Source organism: Aythya marila (assembly GCF_965140915.1).
Source record: "Aythya marila genome assembly, chromosome: 21".
Lineage (NCBI taxonomy): Eukaryota > Metazoa > Chordata > Aves > Anseriformes > Anatidae > Aythya > Aythya marila.
The window spans coordinates 5,733,364-5,752,932 of record NC_139062.1 but is presented as its reverse complement, the minus strand read 5'-3'; the positions used below and the strand labels follow the sequence as shown (position 1 = coordinate 5,752,932).

General features: G+C 39.5%; 1 protein-coding gene across 2 annotated transcripts; it reads right to left on the bottom strand.

Moving 5' to 3' along the window:
• Positions 1–251: 251 nt before the first annotated feature.
• Positions 252–15,655, bottom strand: PDPN (podoplanin). Of its 2 annotated transcripts, none has more exons than XM_082776728.1 (6): positions 15,419–15,655; positions 3,899–3,984; positions 3,158–3,290; positions 2,683–2,721; positions 2,064–2,175; positions 252–1,386 (listed from the first exon to the last, which is right to left on the bottom strand). In XM_082776728.1, the coding sequence occupies exons 1-6, from the start codon at positions 15,486–15,488 to the stop codon at positions 1,380–1,382; spliced, it is 447 nt and encodes a 148-aa protein (XP_082632854.1). In that variant the 5' UTR covers positions 15,489–15,655; the 3' UTR covers positions 252–1,379. The 2 variants fall into 2 exon arrangements, with proteins under 2 accessions (XP_082632854.1, XP_082632855.1); XM_082776729.1 differs by having other exon boundaries at positions 2,070–2,175.
• Between the last annotated feature and the right edge of the window lie 3,914 nt (positions 15,656–19,569).

Below are 19,569 nucleotides of genomic sequence, written 5' to 3'. Positions count from 1 at the left end.
GAACAGCGCTAAAAGACTCTAAATTATTTTTTCTCATGTTTAGCTTTGAGACAGATTAAATGTTTCAGTTGTTATCAAAATGTCAAATTTGTCAGAATTGACAAGACAAATAGCAAAGCTATTGAGGAAATTAAAAAAAATAAAGAACAACTACTCTAAAACACGACATAATTTGCATTGTATTTTCTTCCAAAGATCAGATTGATATGAAAGTTCATGGCACAAGGAAGAAACAGAGAAACACATCTAGATAAATTGTTTAATACATATTGACCATATGGACTTTAATGATTTTTACACCAAACATTTAATGCCTTAGTTTAGAAAACACGATGCATTGCAGCCATTTGGCATGCAAAGCTTTTACTCTGAACTCTGCGTGTTCAGGTACTGCTGCACTTAATATGCCTTAGTGGAAAGCTGTAGAGTCCAAAAATGCTTTATACCTCACTAACATGCTCGGATCTAGTATCGGGCACACGTGATCAAGCAGGCTACCCTGCTGGAAAACGAGACAGTTATAAAGAAAACACATATACATTAATTCAAAAGCTTTTACACATCAGCTCTAAAGCGTGCTGAGTAACTGGTTAAAGTTGACCCATCAAAACTGGGTATTTTCCAAGCACCCTTTAATTCAGGATGTGTATTTCAATCCCTGTGTCTCTGCAACAAGAGGAGGCAGGAAATTCTTGTCGCAGCAGTCAGATGCACAAGCTTTCAGTTGGTAGGTCAGTTCCAGCTGGACCTATCACACTTTGCCACACAATAACATAAGTATCAACAGCAAAAAATCGGTATCAATAGTGGAAAGATTTTAGCTTCCAGTACCTAATGTTTTCTGGATTTGTATATAATTGTTTCTCTCTGAAGCAATTCCTTCTTTTTGGTAAGAAATTTCAAATCTTGCCAAACTATATGTTCACTAGATGAACATGCCATAAGCACTTAACCAGCCAAAACACTTGACAGAAAAGATTCTGGATGTATTTTTTAAAGAAATGCATAAAATGTGATGTGAAATAGTCTTTGCCAGCAGCATTTAAAATCAAGCTAGCATACATTACCTGCAAATCATATTTCAGATGTAAATGTTGTTGCTGCTGGAGTTTGTTCCTACTGAATGATCTTTTTTCATTCTTCTAGTAAACTCCTGGTTAATAAAAATCCTATGCAAATGTTCCATTTTCTGTAGTCTGTAGAAAATAGTCTTTGGGAGAGTTGTGTGGGATCCCCATAGATCTGGAATTCTTCAACCATATTTTCCATGGATCATCTTCTCACACCAATACAGGAATAGTCTTCAGTTCTTATAAAGTAAGAAGCACTTGCTATGTATTTACTGGCATAGAATGGCTTGGTTGCTTTTTCAACTATTTTCAGGGCCTGTAAAGAAAAAGAAAGAAAAAAAAAAAAAAGGATGACATTTTATTGTTTTTCATGAAGTTACCCAAATGTTAGGTATGTGATCTGTTTTCCTCCCCTTGCCTGTCTTTCCCGTCACCTCTGTATTTCTCCTCCCAGTTCGTAATTTATTTTCTCCTATCCCTATTACTGGAAGTACTCGTTTACTGCCCACTGACTAATGCCAAGTGAACAGTATTTGTTAAATGCAATGTGGGTTTTTTGTTTGGTTTGTTTTTTAACTACTCTAAAATTTGTAAAGCATTTTTGATTGAGTGGCAGCAATTAATCTTATTGGTACTAGCTTCCATAAATATCCAGATTTTTAAGACAAAGATCATTTGTCAGTGTTCACATGTTGTCCAGCACTTCTAGAACTTGGTCCTTCAATTCTTTATAGTGAGCTTCATGTATGTGTGGTGTAAGCCAACCCCAAACTGCTACACCTGGCGAGGCATTATGAGAGCATGCATGCAATGTATGACAGATCTTTCTGAAGCACCTCAGAGGGGACTTAAAGCACTCACAGCATGTTGGCAGCTCTTACGGAACAGGTTACTTTTCACAAACTGGAAGTATTAGAAAGTTCAGAAGCTATTCCTGTGACCTTGCTCAGAAGATTCTGCTTATTTGAAAAGCCTGATTAACGAGTTACTTACGAGTACCTGCCTGACATCTTCCTTACAACAGCGATTATGATTCCTGCAAGGATTCCAACACCTACTACGATTCCAATAATTATTCCAACAAGTGCAATTGTTTCCAGACCACCTACGAGAAGAAATTGGGTATGTTAACTGGTTTCTCATGGAGACCATTGATAACAGAGGCTAGATATAGAACTGACACTTTTCTGCTATATCCCATTCCTTAGTGTAGGTTTTCTTGTTTCTTTTGAACTCTCCGGTAGATTTGGTAAGTTCAGCAGTTATTATTATTTTTTTTTTTTGCAGCATTTGTGCTAGATTGAAAATGTGCTGAAGTCACTGAGATGGTCTATTCTGTGCACTGAGACCTGCAAAGCCATTTATACAGTGATTCATAGCCTGTGTAGACTATAAGCCTGCAAATGTGCCTTTAGGCTGCAGGGCTCCACACTGATGTGATGAAAAGAGACAATGATCACGTGAACAGGAGGAGGCAGACCAGGGGGTGTACCATGGCTCCCCCCGACATTATTTTTAAGAATAGCATGGGCATAGCTAAAGCCTTCAAAAAGGGTATGAGCTGACAATTGAGCTCTCCCTTATATTTATAATCAATGATTTTGTTTAATACCTTTCTCAGTTTTCTCTGGTTGCTCCCCACCCAGTCCACCTGTAAAGTCAGAAAGAGAATAATTACTTAGGTGCTTTATACCAAGTTCTGCATCCCACTTTACAATGACATATCCAAGGAAAACTTCTAACAGCTGTGTCATAACGGTATGAGAGCTGTGTAATAGGTTGCTCTTTTGTTGGGATAGAGACTGAGCAAATGAAAAGCTCCTTGAAGTAACAGAAATATAAACTAAAATCTCAGGGAATGGTTATATCTAATATACACTAGTGGATTTAAGTTAGATTAGATTATGTCGTTTTGGCATGGAAACTTGTACAAAATCTGTTTAGTACAGTTCTTTAATTCTGGAATTGAATTTGCATTTGAGAATAGCTTAAACTTGGTATTTGAATTTTCCAGATATACATGTATGTTTAGTAGAGGATATAAGACTGCAATGTATTAAAATGGAAAATGAAATATACTTTTTTACCATCAACACTTTCAGTGTTAAGTTCATTGTCTGTAGAATTGTCACCGTCTTCAGGCAGGGCAGATGCACTTTCTGTGGTCATTAGTTGTCCAAACTCCAAGAGATTTGTTACACTGTGTAGACTTGTGGGCAGCTAAAAGAGTTGGGGGAAAAACAGAGGGGAAGAAAACCACAGTATGTTCAGTGTCAGTATGCATTGAAATGTCTTGATCTGCCAAGTGCCCTGAACATGAATTTCTAGCCATCGCCTGTCATCTTTGTGTCCCTTATGAAGAGTGACAAAACCCAAAGCAAGCTAATTTGTCCTTCCTGACAGAGACTTTATAGGTCAGATGAATTCTCAACAGGACTATAAAAGTGCAGAAGACTGCAGAAGGTTGCAGACCGGCCTCTTCTTTTTGTTTTTGTGGTTTTGTGTTGTTTTTTTTTTTGTTTCTCTGATTGTTTGTCAGTTTGGTTTCACAAGAGCTAACGGAGATATAGGGAGTTAGAAGAGGCAAATGGCAATAAAGAAGCAGGTTATGAACGCTTTCTGCAGCACACGTGAACTGCCAAAAATGTTTTCAGCTTTGTCGCCTTCAACCTACTTGCTTGCAAAGCAAAAGCATCAGCATATGGTCTTTTTCATTTTATAACTCAGAGTTTTTCTCTATAATTTATGATTGTTTGAAATCTAAGCAATGAGTCAAAACTGTGAAATCAGGGTAATGGAAAGCAACCTTTATTTAGACTGATACTCACCAGGGTTGGTGATTCTTCAAACTCTGTGTCATTTCTGTCTTTGAAATCAATTGTTGCACTTTCTTCTCCTTCTAGAATTGCACTTGCTAAATGAAATTTTAGAAAATAAGTTAGGATTTTACTTGATAGTTGCATGTTCTGGCTACTTTGACATCTAAATTATTTTAAACATGATATATCTAGGTGGCACTCAATCTGCCTACCTTTGCACTTGGGCTTGCACAATTATTTGGACTAACCTTCTGGCTTTGTCTATATTCTTACACAAAGCCATAGGACAGAACTTAAGCATGTATCATGTATAGTGTTTCTGTGTTGTGCCAGGATTGAACACTAAACACTTTTTCCAAGGGAAATTTTTCTTCAATAGAAGTTATCCCCTCCATACAGGTGAATGCAACTGCTCCATACTTCAGGTATTAGCATATGTATCCTGATGAATTACTTTAAGCATCTTTGCTTTTCTAAAGTAGTAAGAGCTTCCTCCCATCTTTCAGCATAGTCCCAGCCACCTTTATTTTTTAGTACTACCATTAATGTTTATGGGTATAGCTGTAGTTTAAAAAATATTACTACATGTGAGAGGTTTTTTAATGTTGCAAACCATATCTGCTGTGACTCTAATTGTGTGTTTTTGGTTGTTGTTGTTGTTTTTTGTTTGTTTGTTTGTTTTTAAGTCTCATTTTTTATTCTAGACCTATATGTCATCTGTACTCTTTGGTAGAACAAACACTTAATTTTGACCTAAACCGTTTCTCACAAATATGGCAAAATATCATCAATAGGGAAAATGAGACATAACAAGGTAGAACACAAAAAATATGTGTACATGAAGATAACTGGCAGTTATCAAGAAAATGTTGGAAGTACACAAATCACTTGACTAAGTTGCATGCTGACTCACAAAACCATGACCATGCACATTATGATGTTAGTGTAGCATGATGTTTATTGGGAGTTTTTAATTCACCATGACTGTAAAACTAGGAGGTGAAGCTGCTTGTTTTTCTGTTGCCTGGGGCATGAGACTTCTGCTAATTCCAGATACCAGTGTTTAAATTTAAGCAAAGAGCTAATAATAGATAGACATTCTCCTGAGCAAAAACATCAGGCATAAAAACCTAACGCTTCTGGGTAGTTATTTCCTGGATTCAAATTTTGCACCAAACTTTTATTTCAACAACTGGGGCAAAAGTCCAAACTCATTTTATCAACCCAGTTTATCAGTTCACACTTTTTCAACATAATACTGATCTACTGTAAGGAAATATTGCAAGGGTAGCTAAAGGTTATGTGAACGAGAGCCGTGTTCATTCCCTTCAAGCAGCAGAGAGATTTGCAGGGAGAGGTGTTGGAGAAAACCCTGGATACTCACCCATCATTTACCTGTGGTGTACATAAGGTAGCCATTGTCAGCTGCAAATAGGTTAATTATGAATAAAATATCTAATCCTTTTTTTGTTTTGCAAGGTAGTTCATACCATAGCATTTTTGCTGTTGAATAGAATTGGTTGTTACACTACTCGTCATACCTCTGTGTTTGGAAAAGTCAGTAGTGCTGGAGAGTCGTCTCAGGGAGGGGAATGACAATATTCACAAGTTATTTAATAAGAGGATTTTACTGTGCAATTTTATTATTAGAAATCTTATGAGAAAAAATCATGAGCTGCCTATTGTTTAATTAAGCACTAAGCACTGTTTCTACTATTTTCTCCTATTTAGTGACCTGAAAACATCCTCACCTCTTCTGCATTTGAATGTAGACTATTACTGACTAATTAGACCAGTTCTGAGTAGTTAGACTATTCCTGTTTCTTATAAAAGTCTTTAATATTTGTATCTCTAAATGCATTACACTTATGCTGTATTTGATTTAGAGGCAACTAAGCAGAATTTTTGTTCTGTGGCTGAAAAATTGGAAAGAATGGGCATTTTACCGTGTCAAAATGAGAAAAAGTTAAAGTCAATTTCTATCAGCTGTACATATAATCACTTGGGAATTATTTTTCTTTTGCTTGAGTTCCATTTAATCTTTATTCAATTTCCAAATGCCTTCTTTAAATGTAAAATGGTCTTTCAAATGAAAAAAAAAAAAAAATTGAAATGAATGATCAAAATACACCAGCCTTTTTAAAGGAAACATTTCATGCAGAAGATGAGTGACCTGACATTAAAATAAATAAGTAAATACAATCTCCATTTCCATTTGCCACTGAATTCTATTGGAAACTTGCAAATATTTTCCTCGTTCCCAAAACTAGTATTTAAACCAAATTATTTTGTCATCCATCTCTAGCAATACAAGAGCTTTGTCCCTTCCCCAAAATACTAAACACTGATCTAAACTTAGATTTCTAAATCCGTATTTACTTAAGTAATAAGAACGTTATATTTTGTATCTTTATTTATAAACCTGAATACAGATACACTTTCTATTTAAGAGCCAAAAGAAGGATGTGAAAATAGTACTTTAGGCACTAACAGATGAAGAAAGTGTATTCATGTTATGCCAACATGAAGCCTAATATAGCTGGCTAAATAAGCCACCCAGACTCCAAGAAATGCCCTTATAATTCATGGAACTACAAGAACAGGACAGGGTCTTCATTATACTGTAAAAATAATGCTTTCATCGTTTTTGATCACAAGCATAAAGAAAGGGGCTTTACTTCCAGGCGTGTTCATTAGCCATCTAAAATATCAGGCCATTTTAAGGTATGGCACTACTCGATAATCCTCAGGCTTGGTTTATACAGTAAAGCCTTTAAGTTAGAATATTGGGATTATGGTATGTACATGTTAAATGTAAAAAAAAAGAAATTGCAGTAAGGCTAAACAACATGAATTGTATGCATCAGGTAAGTTTGTGATCCCAGGCAGAACTGAAAAAATCATTTATTCACTAGTGACAAAATAAGCACAGATGGAGAAAACCAATTACCAGAGAAAAACCCCAGATGGAAAGTGAAATAAGTTTAGTGTGTTAAAAACAAGCAGCTCACTCAGGGAAGCTAATTATACCCTTGGCAAGGCAGTAGCTCTCAGCCCTGAAGAATTACCTGACAGTGAAGGCAGGAAAGGAAACGGTGTCATAGAGCAAAGGTGCAGAGAACTAGTGAACATCACAAAATATCAGGAAAATAATTATTCTTTGTGTGGTGAAGCTATCGAAGGTTCTTGGCGACCAACAGCGTGTAGGAAATCTATTTCAGCACATTTCCCTCAGGATACAGTCACTGACGAAAGGTAATGGCCCAGATTGATCTGACCTAATTTCAGGTTCTTATGAATTTGCTTAAATAAGGTCTGTGTTTGCCCTTCTCTTACAGTCCGTAAAGAAAGGTAAATACTTCCAGAGGGTGATTCAGCTCTCCTGAGATTTGGGGCATACTCTGGAAGTTCTTCTCTTAACTGTACAGGGAAACTAGAATATTAAGGGAAACTTCCATATTAACTTGCTAGCACTCACAGATTGACCTGATTTCTGCCAATATGTGGGACTTGTTCCAGCTCTGCCCACTCTGAATAATACTGCCTTAAAGGCGAGGTCCTGTGTTTGCTGGAGAGTGGTCCCTGCATTGTATTTCCAGGTTTGTTTTCTGGACAGATGTGGTCTAGATGGTGGTGTGTAGTTAAACACTGCTGAGCTGTCATCAGAAGGCTGGGAGCTGATTTGTAATCACTGGATTGCATTTGTAGGAAGGGACAGCAGGTACCGGACAGCTCTGTCAGAGAAAGCTGCAGTAAGCTCAAGGCCAGGCAAATACTTGCAAACTGAAGCTAGATAAACTGAAAGCAGTGTTGATTTGTTTTGAACTTTGCGGATTCTAACATGCTATAGCATATTGAAAGGGAGGTGATGGACTCTGGCACCTTACATGAAAGAGTAAAAGCAGTGAAAAAGGCTAGCTTTCTCAGATGCCTTTGCAAGAACAAGCCAACATTGGTTGCTTGACTGTAACAAGCAGCCCTTTGATTTCAAATCAATACAGTGTGTGGAGGGAGAATTAAGGGGAGGGCGAAAACAGCACCGGGAAAAGGCATCTGGATTTAACTTCAAGCTTTCCAAGTTTTAAAGTTTTTTTTTTTTTTTTTGTTTTTGTTTTTTTTTTTTAATATTTAAATGAAATTTGAGAGAATCTACTAGATATGAAACTTCTTTCCCTCTACCCAGGACAAGGCATATATACCAAGAGAATGTCAACGTAAATGTGTCTGTGCTTTATTCATTGGCTTCATCTGATGTGGGCCAAATGTAGCAAGAGCCATAGGGTTAAGTACTGCTTCTGCAAATGTTCTTATCAGTACCTTACAGGGGGCTGTAAATAAAAACATTGCCTCACAGTGCTGGGTTTGTCTGCAGACACTGCTGTGGCCTCTTCTGTTTGCAGCCATACGTTGCTGCGGATGGGAATTAATCATTGCATCTCTTTCTGCCCAAGTTCCAGCTGGGTGCATTTCAGTTCAAAGTCCCAACTGCTATCAGGCTGCAACTTCTCACACTGGGAAAAAATCTGATGTCCTTAAAAGTTTAATACTGCTTTGAAAACGTTGTGCGGGTAAGCATCCCGTGACCCACTTAGGGAAAGATGAGCTCACTACTCATTGTTATTCATAGAGCGACAGTTTACTAGAAAAACCTCTTAGGGTTGCTTTCAAATCACAGTGGTTGTGCTGGAAAGGAGAGTGAGTTGTAAAAATGTTGTCAGTTAGCATTTCTTTCAGGTATCTCCAAAAACAACAAAGATACTTTTGAAGAAGAAGAATGTTGGAGGATCTCCTTTCTTTCCCAGCAGTCTGAGTAAACCCAGATGCCAGTGAGCAAAGGCAGTTTTAAGCCAATATTTTAGCTTTGTCCTTGAGGTAGGAAGCCCTCAAAATAGACTGTTTCCAGCTCTGCAATATGACAGAATTCTTACCAGTAGGTAAAAATTGCTAACTTTAAAGGGTTCCCTCTGGTTAGAGCTGAAAGAGTTTTTACTGTTCCTTTCACCTCTGCTCCTACTAAATACATATATATATGTTTTCAGTTATTTATAAGTTTAAAACTGTCAAACAATGGTTTTGATTTTAAAATCCAAGTTTATTTTTACCCATACCTTATCCATTATCTCACTACTGGAATCTTGTTCAGTTGTAGTTCAGTGGGAACTTCTGTTCCTGGTGGTGGGAGCTTAACAAAAATGTATAATTTCATAAGGTATCTTCCTTCTGAATACATAATTTCTGAGTGGTAGTATTGTAGTTTTCAAATACGGTTCTGTTTTCTGTTGTTTGGCTTCATCTTCATTTTAAATGTACTCCAAATACAGAAGTACCTACCTCCCAGACTTCAGCAATTTACTTTACTTCCCCACGTAGTTTTCTATTATTTTTCTTTCATTGTATTTCAGAGTTTGTTGTTGTTGGTTTGGTTAGTTTTAAAGCATATAGAAGAGCATATAGAAAATTTGAAAATTTGAGTTTTTGAAGAACAAAATATACTGGGTTCTCTTTATTTGCCTTCTGAGTTTTGAGCATCTGGACAGTTAAAATTTTCAGATTTTGCAAAGCAAGGGAGTTCCTCAATGTGAGACCTGCAATTCTCATTTGCAATTGTGGCTCCTGCAAAATTCATTGCATCTGCAGTGTCCTCAGAACTTTGTATCTTCGGCCCGTTTGGGGCCACAGCACTGATGTGTGTGTTTTTTCTTTTTTTTCCTGTTATTTTTTTTCTGGAACTTGGATTAGTGTGTTATGCCCTTATAGAGAAATGTCCTGAAATATGTTTAAGTGCTTAGACTTTGTACTGTTCAGGAGAAAGTACACACTAACAAAATCCTGGAGTGCTTATTGCTGCTTCCCTATGCAAAGCTGGACAGGCTTTGCTTTTTGTAGGGGAGGAAGCTGGATGACAAAAATACTGTGAACTTAGGCAAGTGCCTGCCAGTTGAAAACTCATCTATGATACCCAAGAAAGGATTTAGTTAAACCTTATTTAGAGCATGATTGACTTTGTTCATCTATTCTGTGTGGCTCATGATGACAACGTTTTGCTGAATTTTCAGAACCATTTCCTTTGGTCACCACACCCTGCTGCAGCTGGTTTCTATTGCTGTGACTGGGTTAGCCAGAGGAACTAAGCCAGAGTTTAAATCTACAGTGCAGAGTAACAAGGAAACCCTCAGCTGTCTCTAAAGTAAATCACATCTCTGAATGCTGCAAAATATTGTACATTGTCTATACGTGGATACCCTCAGGAAGGCAAAACAAAAAATGCATTTTAACCCGGGCAGATGTAAAGGAAAATCAGCTGCACTTCGTGTGCTTACTACACGTATGTGACCCACAACCAAAGTTATGAAACAAAGCCACAGGAGGAAAAGGTGGTAACTTACTAAGCTTTTTCTATTATGATAAAACTGCCCACAAAGCTGTGGTTAAGGAGAACAATATCTAACTCCATTATGGGATATTTCTTTCTAAGTTATTCGCGTAAAACTAAGTCTTCTGAGGCTTCTGGTTTTAATAACGTTGCTGTGTCACTCTGATTGTCCACTAAGTACGCTGACCTCAGAGTTGCTCTCTCATGAACCTGTCTAAAAAACCACTTTCTTAAGGATGATTTCTGCTGCCCTACAACCAACCACAAGGTTGCCCTGCAGCAGTCTTACAAGCAATTTTCTGTTTCCTGAGCAGTAAAGGTGTGACGGGGGCAACAAGACTGGAGGTATGAGATCAGAGTGAGTCTCTTTTGGATCATTCTGTGCACGGCACCTAAAACTGCAGCACTGCAGTACTGTGTATCATGGCAGGGCTGGAAGGGGAGGAGCGTTGGGGCTGGGACACTCCAAGGGACCTCAGGTTGACAAGGAGAAAAGTACAGAATTTCATGCAGCGGATCGACAAATTTTACTGGGTATGCCGCAGAAAGCAGACAGTCTGTGTCCAAATATAGTGGTCTATGAATACAGATGAAAGGAATTAAGAAATTACTTTGGATACAGTAATAAAAGAATCTTTTTCTCTGATTCACTTCCTGCCAAAAACTCTGAGGCTGTAGCTGTCCCCTCGTACAGCTGCCAGCTCGAGGAAGCTACTTCCTGCGGTGGTTTATCACAACCATCACGAAGGTTGCTAACCCCTTAGATCTGTCAGCGGAACTCTTTGTGTGATCATTTCCTAACTCATTTCTTTGAAATATGGATGCTAAACACTAGAACTGGAAACTGGTTGGCCTTTAATTTAGTTCACAATGGTTCTTGGCTAGTTGCTATGGATTGCCACACAGTGTAACATTGCCAGCAAGCAAGAGCCATTCAAGTATGTTTAGTCTGACATTCATCCTAACTAATAATACACAAGCTAATATTTGGATGGGTTTTATAGTCATAAAAACATTTTAATACGTATTTGGAATGAAGTATATCCCCTTTAGACATATAGCAGCAACTCGTGTACTACTCAGGTCCTGCGAAGAAATTGCCTGCTTGCCCGAAATGAGGTGCACAGCTGAATTGTACCCTTGCAAAGGATTTTTGATACAATTTATGCTGGATGTTGTAGTCTCTAAAATCAACAAATACAATGGTGGACAAGCACAGGGCAATCATAAAGCAACAGGAGAACGTACACAGCACCAGTTTGTTTCCTTTAAGTCTTTGGCCAGGCATCTGAGACAGTGAGTTGGAACTAAATCATGAATTTGTCTAATAATTTTTCTCATTTTTCTTTAAACTTCCCAGCGCCCCTTTATCCTAATTGTGTGTTTTGTTACCAAATAGCACGAAGCAAGCTGCACGCCACCCAGCTAAAGGAGCTGTGCTGCTGCCTGAACTCGAGCTGAGGATGGGGTTTGTGTGCCCGCAGAGCAGTGGAGGCCGCCTGGAGGCTGCCTGCCAGCAGCATGGAGCCGGGATGCAGGGGCAGAGCAGGACCTGGCAGCATCTGGGTTCCATCCTGTAGTCCCTGACCGCACTCAGACAAAAAGCAAACAAACCAACACAACAAACAACTGAGACAGAGACTTTATGTTAGAGCTGGGCAAACAGTAGTTATGTCTGTGGTACGCATGTATGGTTTGCCTCAAATGACACAAGGAGGAAACACTGGGTGCTTCTGTCAGAGGCCACAGCCTGTACACTGTGGGCTAACCTTGCTTTACTATTTTTTGATTATCTGTTAATATGTTCTTTTATCTCTCTAGGTTGTCAGCTGCTTATATTACTGTAGATGGTTTAGAAGTGCTAGATCTAGGGTAAATGCATGGTTTCAGTGGAAGCTATTGAATTACAGGAGCTGAGAATCCAGCCTCTGTTTCCCGTTTTTACTGTGCCACCTGAGTTAATGAAAGGCCCACTTGTGAGCTTTTAAATATGACCGTTTCCTTTCTGTACAAAATTACACAGATTCAAAAACTGAACTCCTAGGTTTTGAGAAATAGATGCAAAAGCATCCCTGCTTTTCCAATGAAAAAATTGCTCTCTGCTGATCTTTTTACCAAGACGCTGCAATGTGCACTCACTAATTTGCAGGCCCACTAACTGAGATTCGGTGAGATGTTTCTGTGGTAATTAAATCTTGGGTATCGGATATGTACAGCTAGATTCATATCCTGCTAACGTAGTGGTTGAGGCACATACAGAGGCACGCAGATGTGTGCTCATACACGATGCAGCTGGATGCAGGGTGGAAGTCCTGCGTGCTCCATCGGGACAGAAGAGCTGGAGCAGGCAGTGCGGTGGGGCAGCAGGCCTAGGGGAAAGTCTCCTGGGGTATTTATGCAGCAGCGATTGTACATATGAAGAGTAGACGTTAAAGTCATGGTTTATTTGCTCCAATAACTGAAAATACCACAGGCACAAACCGAGCTTTTCATTCCCGTTTGCACTCACATGCGTTTTGGTTGTTCGCTTTACCTCTTACCTGCAATTATGGGATTTGTTTTTTCAGAAGAGTTTAGAGGTGCCTAACTTCACTGTTTAGCTTTACTACTGAACTGGCAGTGGCAGCTGGGTAGATCAAGATATATTTGGAAAAACCTTTTCTTGCAATTTCTCAATCCTAGTTTTTGATTTTGAAACATTTAGAAAGCTTTGCAGACTTCTGTGGTTGACTGTAAACTTCAATTTCCTTTCTTACCATGTAAAAACCTTTTCATCTTGATTACCCTACCTGTCCATGTGCTAACCTTGAGACCAGACCAAATGTAAAGTAATATGACCTAGCATAGACCTGCTTTATTTCGAGGCTTGCATAAGGAGGCATTATTTAGTATTTGCCTGTGGTTAAGATCAGGCACACGTACAGTTGATGCAGCTCAAGTGACACGTGGAAACTTGTTAACAATCATCTTAATTTTTGTTCATGTTATGTGACAGCCCGTAGAGTAATCCTCTTATCCGCAATGATACTTGCACCATAGGAAAGGTTTCAAGGCAGGAAATGTGTTGCCTGTAAAACATTCATTGGAATACTTGTGCTTTTCATCATGTGATTAACGCTGTGCCCAGAAAGATTTTAGGCTAACTTCCATTTCATTTCTTTTGATCCTGTGTGCTAAGCTTTGCCTGAGGTTTTTATATGCTGAACAGGATCACAGAAAGACAAATGTGTATCTCCTAGTCATTCAAAAGGAAATGCTTCAGTTTAAAAATTCATCAGGTTGTGTAGGGCGCTCAGGGCTGTCCTTGGGTGGTAAGTATGACCAAATACTTGGCTGGTTCAGTTAGGATTTAAATCAGGAATGGATAATACAAAGTTAACGTGAATGCGTTTGTAAGTAGACAGTGAGGTAAGATTTGTTCTTAGGTTTTCTTTCTGTATTTCTGCTAATTTCTGTCATTAATTTTATTTGGAAGCTCACATATAAAGAAGGAAATGAATTAATTTTCTTCTTTTCCACATCGGTATTGTATTTTATCCTTCACAGCTTTGTTCTGTATTGATTTATGACCCAGTTAAAAGAGCTTTATCCTTTCTGTTGGAAACCAAGTTACTGACTTTGGGATCAGAAATTCCTGTTAAGATTTCCTAAGTTTGTGCTACTCTTAACAGAAATCTTCTGCTTAAAATGCTTTAACTTTTTTGGGTTGTGGGATTTCAACCTGATCATTGCTGGGCTCCTTAACTCAGAGTTGAGAGAAAATATCCTTAAAACCTCCCCAAAAGCCTTAAGATGGAAGATCTCTTTTCTTGGAGTTCTGCTATCCTAGAAACTGCTTACGATAATTCTGTAAAATGGTGGTTTCTTTTTGTCTCCTTGTTAATGGCTGTAAATTTGGGGATATGTAATACTGGTGCTTGCTAAGGACCAGCTAGCTGGGAGATGGTCATTTGAGCCTTAAGTTTCTAGGACGGAGAAAAGCAGTATTGGGGATTTGACTAACGTTGATCAGTTTTAGATTTTCTGTGAAATTTTGGAGTGTAACTCCAACCTTTGAGACACAGAGAACACCAGGAATGCCAATTAAGTCACAAGCCAACATCTACACATCCTGCATATCGGTACAGCCGTTATCTCCAGCAGAAGGATACCGGTTGGCACCAGGCTAAAATCAGGCCATATCCCAAAATCCAAGTCAGAGAAGAGAATTTATGCTTTGGAAAACTAGTGGGTTGAGTTTCGGGTCGCTGTGTTCAGAGAACTGATACCTGGAGCAGGCAATGCCCGTGTCCTGCAGCAACACTTGTGTTTTCACCACTGCGGGCATGCTGTCTGCACAGGCGTCCCCTGGGCCCGTTGCCTGATGGCCAGCTCATTCAGACTGAGTCAAATGCTAACCAGACTGAACTTGAATGTGCTGTTCCTGGAATCAAGTACTGTTCAGGACAATTCTCGTTACTGTCAGTAAATCACTCTTTGCTTTATCTTTAGTAAGACTTAAAATCTATTACATTTTAAAATCTATTTGGTATTTTTCTTATAAAATACAAAAGAAATAGTTCACGAAATTAACTTTTCCTGGGTAGATATATAACATTTCTCAAATCTGTCTTAGGTAATAATTCTTCCTCTTTTAGCTTCCCTTGCTTAAGTATATTGCTTATGGCCAACGTATTACTAGCAGAATTCTTGATAAGGCTTTAGTTCCAAGCTGTGGTAATGCCTCTAAGCCCAGAAGTTAAACTCTTGAATGGAAAGATTTATAGATGACTTTCATAGCGGGCAGTTTCACCATCAAAATATCTGTTATAACTAAATTACTGCTTGCAGTCTTCTCTGCATATTTTATATGGTGAAACCGAAGACACTTCCAAGGGCTGCTGATGTAATGTTTTTGCTGGCTGCTTCCAAACTACTCCTTCCCTCGCACAGACGCACAGAAGTCTTTTCTAATAGAGCACAACTCTGACCATCTGAAAACTTTTGATGTGCCTCTTTCCTGCTACACCATAGTATACACTCAATGGTAGCGTAAGAATTAAAAGGAAGAGTTTTATAAACAGGAGAGAGCAATTGTATCGCCTATTAGTAAGCACACAAACTGTTAAATTAAAGGAAATCACTGGAAATAATTTTAAACAAAGTTTTTTTCTTACCTTCTTCAGCAAGTGCTATGAAAGGCACGCTCCCTAGAATGAAGATGAAGAATTGAACTTTAATAAACATCTTTCCTCGGCTTAGAGAAGAGCTTTCCACTTCTGAGACCAGATGGATTTAGATTCTGATAAGTTCTTTAGAGGCGGGTGAGAATTGAGAGTGCAAAAAGAAGTCACTGCAAAAACTACTTTGGTATTCCAAGTATTCCTTTAGCTGCTGTTGCTAAAGGGGGAAGGTTTTCCCAGATGATAACTATACAGCTAGAGCAAAGGATCTGAGTGGAGTCAGCATTTTTTTGTTTAGCCAAGGGGTGGGAGGGGAGCGTGCCTAAGGTGGTCTCAAAAAGAAGAGCCAGACCCGCCCTCTGCACTCTGTTTGGTCAGTACTAAAATTATGAACTCAGCCCAGGTTTAAAGTTACAGGAGCTGTCGTGGCTTTCAGAAGACTTTTATTTAGCAAAGGGGGGAAAGGGGACTTAGGCAGAGCGAGGTGTTCAGGGAGTTCCCTCCCTTCTGCAAACTCTCCTTAAAAATATTTAAGGGACAACGCTAAGTATATTTTTCCTGTTATTTCCAGCAGTGAATTGATGTATTTTTTTTATTTCAAAGTGTGCCCCTCTGTTTATATAAGTAAGTTTGGTAATGAATGTGCTTTTAGAGATACTGAAATAGTTTTAGGACAGGGTGTTTAATTCTGTAGTAAATACTGACTGAATCTTTCTGCACGTCCAAGTCTCTTTCAGCTTGTGTCCTCAAGTGCCATGTTTGCTGTGCTCTAGCATTTATCTTTGCCCACAGGTTTCCAAGCCTGGGAGTTCTAATTTCACCCACGAGGGATAGAGGATTTCTCCTTTCCATGTGTAGCTATCAGTAGGACACCTGTACAATTGTCTGTACAGTGCTGGTTACTCTTTTCTGGTAAACATTTTGTGCGTCAGCATCAAGATGCACATATGCAAGACTAGATGATTGCTCTACAAACATCTGTAACAGATACTGAACACTCTGCTCTTGTGTAGGCAAAGACTGCAGCACAGGGACTGGGGGTGAAGCAGGACTCTGGCAGTAATGATTTGTATTAATCCTTTTCTGAAACTTGGGCAAGTAATAATCTACTAAACCACGTCTATTATTAAGAGATGTTGTGAGTTTTAATCAGCCCTCACATGGAAGGTAAATACACCAGTGTTCCTCCTGGCTGGGTGGCAGCCTCTTCTGCTCCCTCAGGTTCTGTACCTTGGTGTCCTGCAGCGCTAGGACACCAGTGCATGAAGCCTGGCAGCTGACATGCAGATCTGTTTCCTTTCTGCTGACAGAGGGGGAGGAGGTAACCTCTGCAGAAGGATAGAACAGACCTGTGGGAGAGGTTTTAACTTGGAGGAGGAAAAAAAAAAAAAAAAAAGAGAGAAAAGAAAAATAAAAGAAAACAAAACAACCGCATAGCTAGGTTATTTATGAGAATGGAATGCTTAGATTCCTATATGCATTTTCAGAAAGAAAAGTGATCGTGATACACTGTGACAAACAAACTGGAACAAACCAGTGGCTGTTCTTAATGATTAGTTCAGATTCTCATCAGGAAGAAGAAGAGGGTCTTTTTAAATTTCATCCCATTTTTCTCAAAGGTACTCTGAAAACAATTCATCTCTATAGTTATTCATATAAATAAACTTGTCCCAGGTGTATGAGTGGCCCTTTCTAAAGAATAAGCTATTAGCTGAATTTCTTTCTTTGCACAGCTCTGCATGCTGAGCCCAGCACTGGAGCTCTCGGGCTCTCAGAAATCAGAGACTTCCAAGTTTTAGCTCCTTTCTGGTCCAGCCCACTCCTCAGAAAAATTTAGATAAATTCATAAAATAAGTGCAAAAAAGGGAAAGAATGCCCATAGATGCAAAATGAGTCTGTGGGAAAAGCTAGGAACGTCTCTTACCGATTGCCATCTTAGGATGAAACTGTTTCTTAATGACACCAGTGACAGGAACTTGTCTGCTTCTGAGAACAGCATGGTGCTGAGCCAGGGTATTAAAGTTCAGAGGCATTGCTGAGCCCACTGATTAGAAACAAACGAAAATGCTTCCAGAAAGGCCCATGTACCCTTGGGAGAGGGTATGGAACTAGAGAAATGAGAGAGCAGTTTTCCTCTGAACTCCACCAAATTTAGGTTTTCTAACACAACGGTGGCTCACTGTGTCATAATTCTGTTAAGGCAATAGGTTTTGTGAAAATACGGGAATTATTCTAAGGTTCTGATTTAACAATCCATCTTCATTTAAAGCAGTACTTAATGTGCTTTGCTTTATAATTAAAAGTAGTGCGTACTTATCTGGAGGTAAGTGTTGTCTTTGCTGGCTGGTGGTGGACTTACATATTTACTTAAACGCCGTTACAGAAAAGTTTAGGTCTGTACAGAGATGTTGCAATTTGGTCTTTTTGTTCAGGAAATGCTGTGATGATTCCAATGAAGTTTTTCAGCAAGCTCTTTCCAACAGGAGAATGCATGGATACGCAGGATGTGCAGGGGTCACTGTTACTCATTTTTCTTTTACTTGTTGGTGGGGTGTTGTGTTTTGTTTTGTTTTTGTGTGTGTGGTGTTTTAGGGGTTTTTTTGGTTGTTTTTTTCAAGGCTGCTCTGCATGTCTTTAATCAGAGCAGCGTAAGGGAGGAGGTGGAAAGGACCTGAAGTACAAGCAGCCCTTTTGTTTTCGTTTCATAATCTCTTCTTCCTGTCTGACCCTATCAGTCATTTGCGCAGCCTCGTGAAAGGCTCGGGCTGTCTCCAGTGCAGTCAGAGCAAAGCGTGAAACGTAGCCGGGGGAGGAGGAGAAAATGGCAAATACATCCTGCAAAGTGTTACGTCCCTGTGGCAGAAGTTGGGTGGGATGATGTGCTTTCCTCTGCCTCAGTCAGTGTTGCAAGATGCCCTCAGGAGCACCAAAGGCAATGGGAAGTCTCCCAGTGTCCTAACCAGGCTCGGAGCCAGGCTGTTGGACAGCAATGCCAACACCAGGCTGGGCAGCGTGTTTTCAGTCACTGGTGAGCATGTCTGTGTACAGTTGTTCACACACAGCAGGAGAGAGGTAGGGAGTAGATTGCAGATGGTATTAGGGCTGGTTGTACCACCCAAGTGCACTCTTCTGAAAGTGTCGTTCTCTATGGGGATCTCTCCTGTGCTATTGGTTTGGCTTTACCATTGGCAAACTGCCTGGCAGAAGAGGATTGCATTTCTCTGCCGAATGAAATAATCTGTACGTGTACATTATGTCCCTTACGCTGCAAAAACCCAGCTCCAGATTTCCTTTCCCCGCCAACGAACATTGCTACGATCCTGAAAGCGAGGCACACTGAGCAGGGAGAAGTGTCACCGTGATAGCCGGGCACCAACTGTGCTGGCTGAGCTTCTGCTTGGAGGGGGCTGGAGAGAAGGAGGAACTGTTGCTGCAGAGCTCCAGGTGCTCTTTGTGCTGGGAATCTCAGGTAACAACCAAATCCTTACCATTTTCCTGAAATATCTCAGGAATTATTCCATTTTTTTACTACAGCTGTCTCTAAAAACACACAGAATTATGTATCTCAAGGTCTATACTTTTCAGGGCAGGGTTGCCTGTGCTCATATATGATTTTTCTGTGTAACTTCTAGAAATCCTTTGAGGACATTTATGTCTTTCAGGACTGATGGTGAGGAGTGCCAAGCATGCAGAGTGCTTGTAAATTCCATTGGAGCTGTGCATGCTTGTTCATTCTGCAGACCAAGGCTCTGATGTCTCAAACTGGACACAAACTAGTTCGTTTTGTTTTGTTTTAACATTTTGGGTTACATCTCAATAGAAGCTGCCTAAACATCAGTTCTGAAAAATACAGCCTATGACAAAATTCACTTTTTATTTCTCCTTCCAGAAGGTTCTTTCTGGGGGAGGAGGATGACACCGATTGTGGCTTGCACAGTGTTTTCCAAGACTAACTCTATTACGTAAACAATTCAGGAACTGAGATGGGTTGTTCTATACAGCATCATTTGCTGGAAGATTACTTCACAGTAAAGCAAAGTTGCCCTGGTGAGAGCAGGTAATGGAAAATTGGAGCTGTCTTTTGGGTCTCCTCTCTCAAGTCCTAGAACATTTCCTCAAACTGAACTGGGGGCTTTTGTGTTTCA

What these genes read in the sequence shown, in the direction of transcription:
- PDPN (XM_082776728.1), bottom strand. Translation starts at nt 15,488, where the DNA reads ATGTTTATTAAAGTTCAATTCTTCATCTTCATTCTAGGGAGCGTGCCT. An exon ending in TAACACTGAAAGTGTTGATG is followed by an intron (nt 2,722 to 3,157) that starts GTAAAAAAGTAT and finishes CTGACTTTACAG; the next exon opens with GTGGACTGGGTGGGGAGCAA. An exon ending in ACCAGAGAAAACTGAGAAAG is followed by an intron (nt 2,176 to 2,682) that starts GTATTAAACAAA and finishes TTCTTCTCGTAG; the next exon opens with GTGGTCTGGAAACAATTGCA.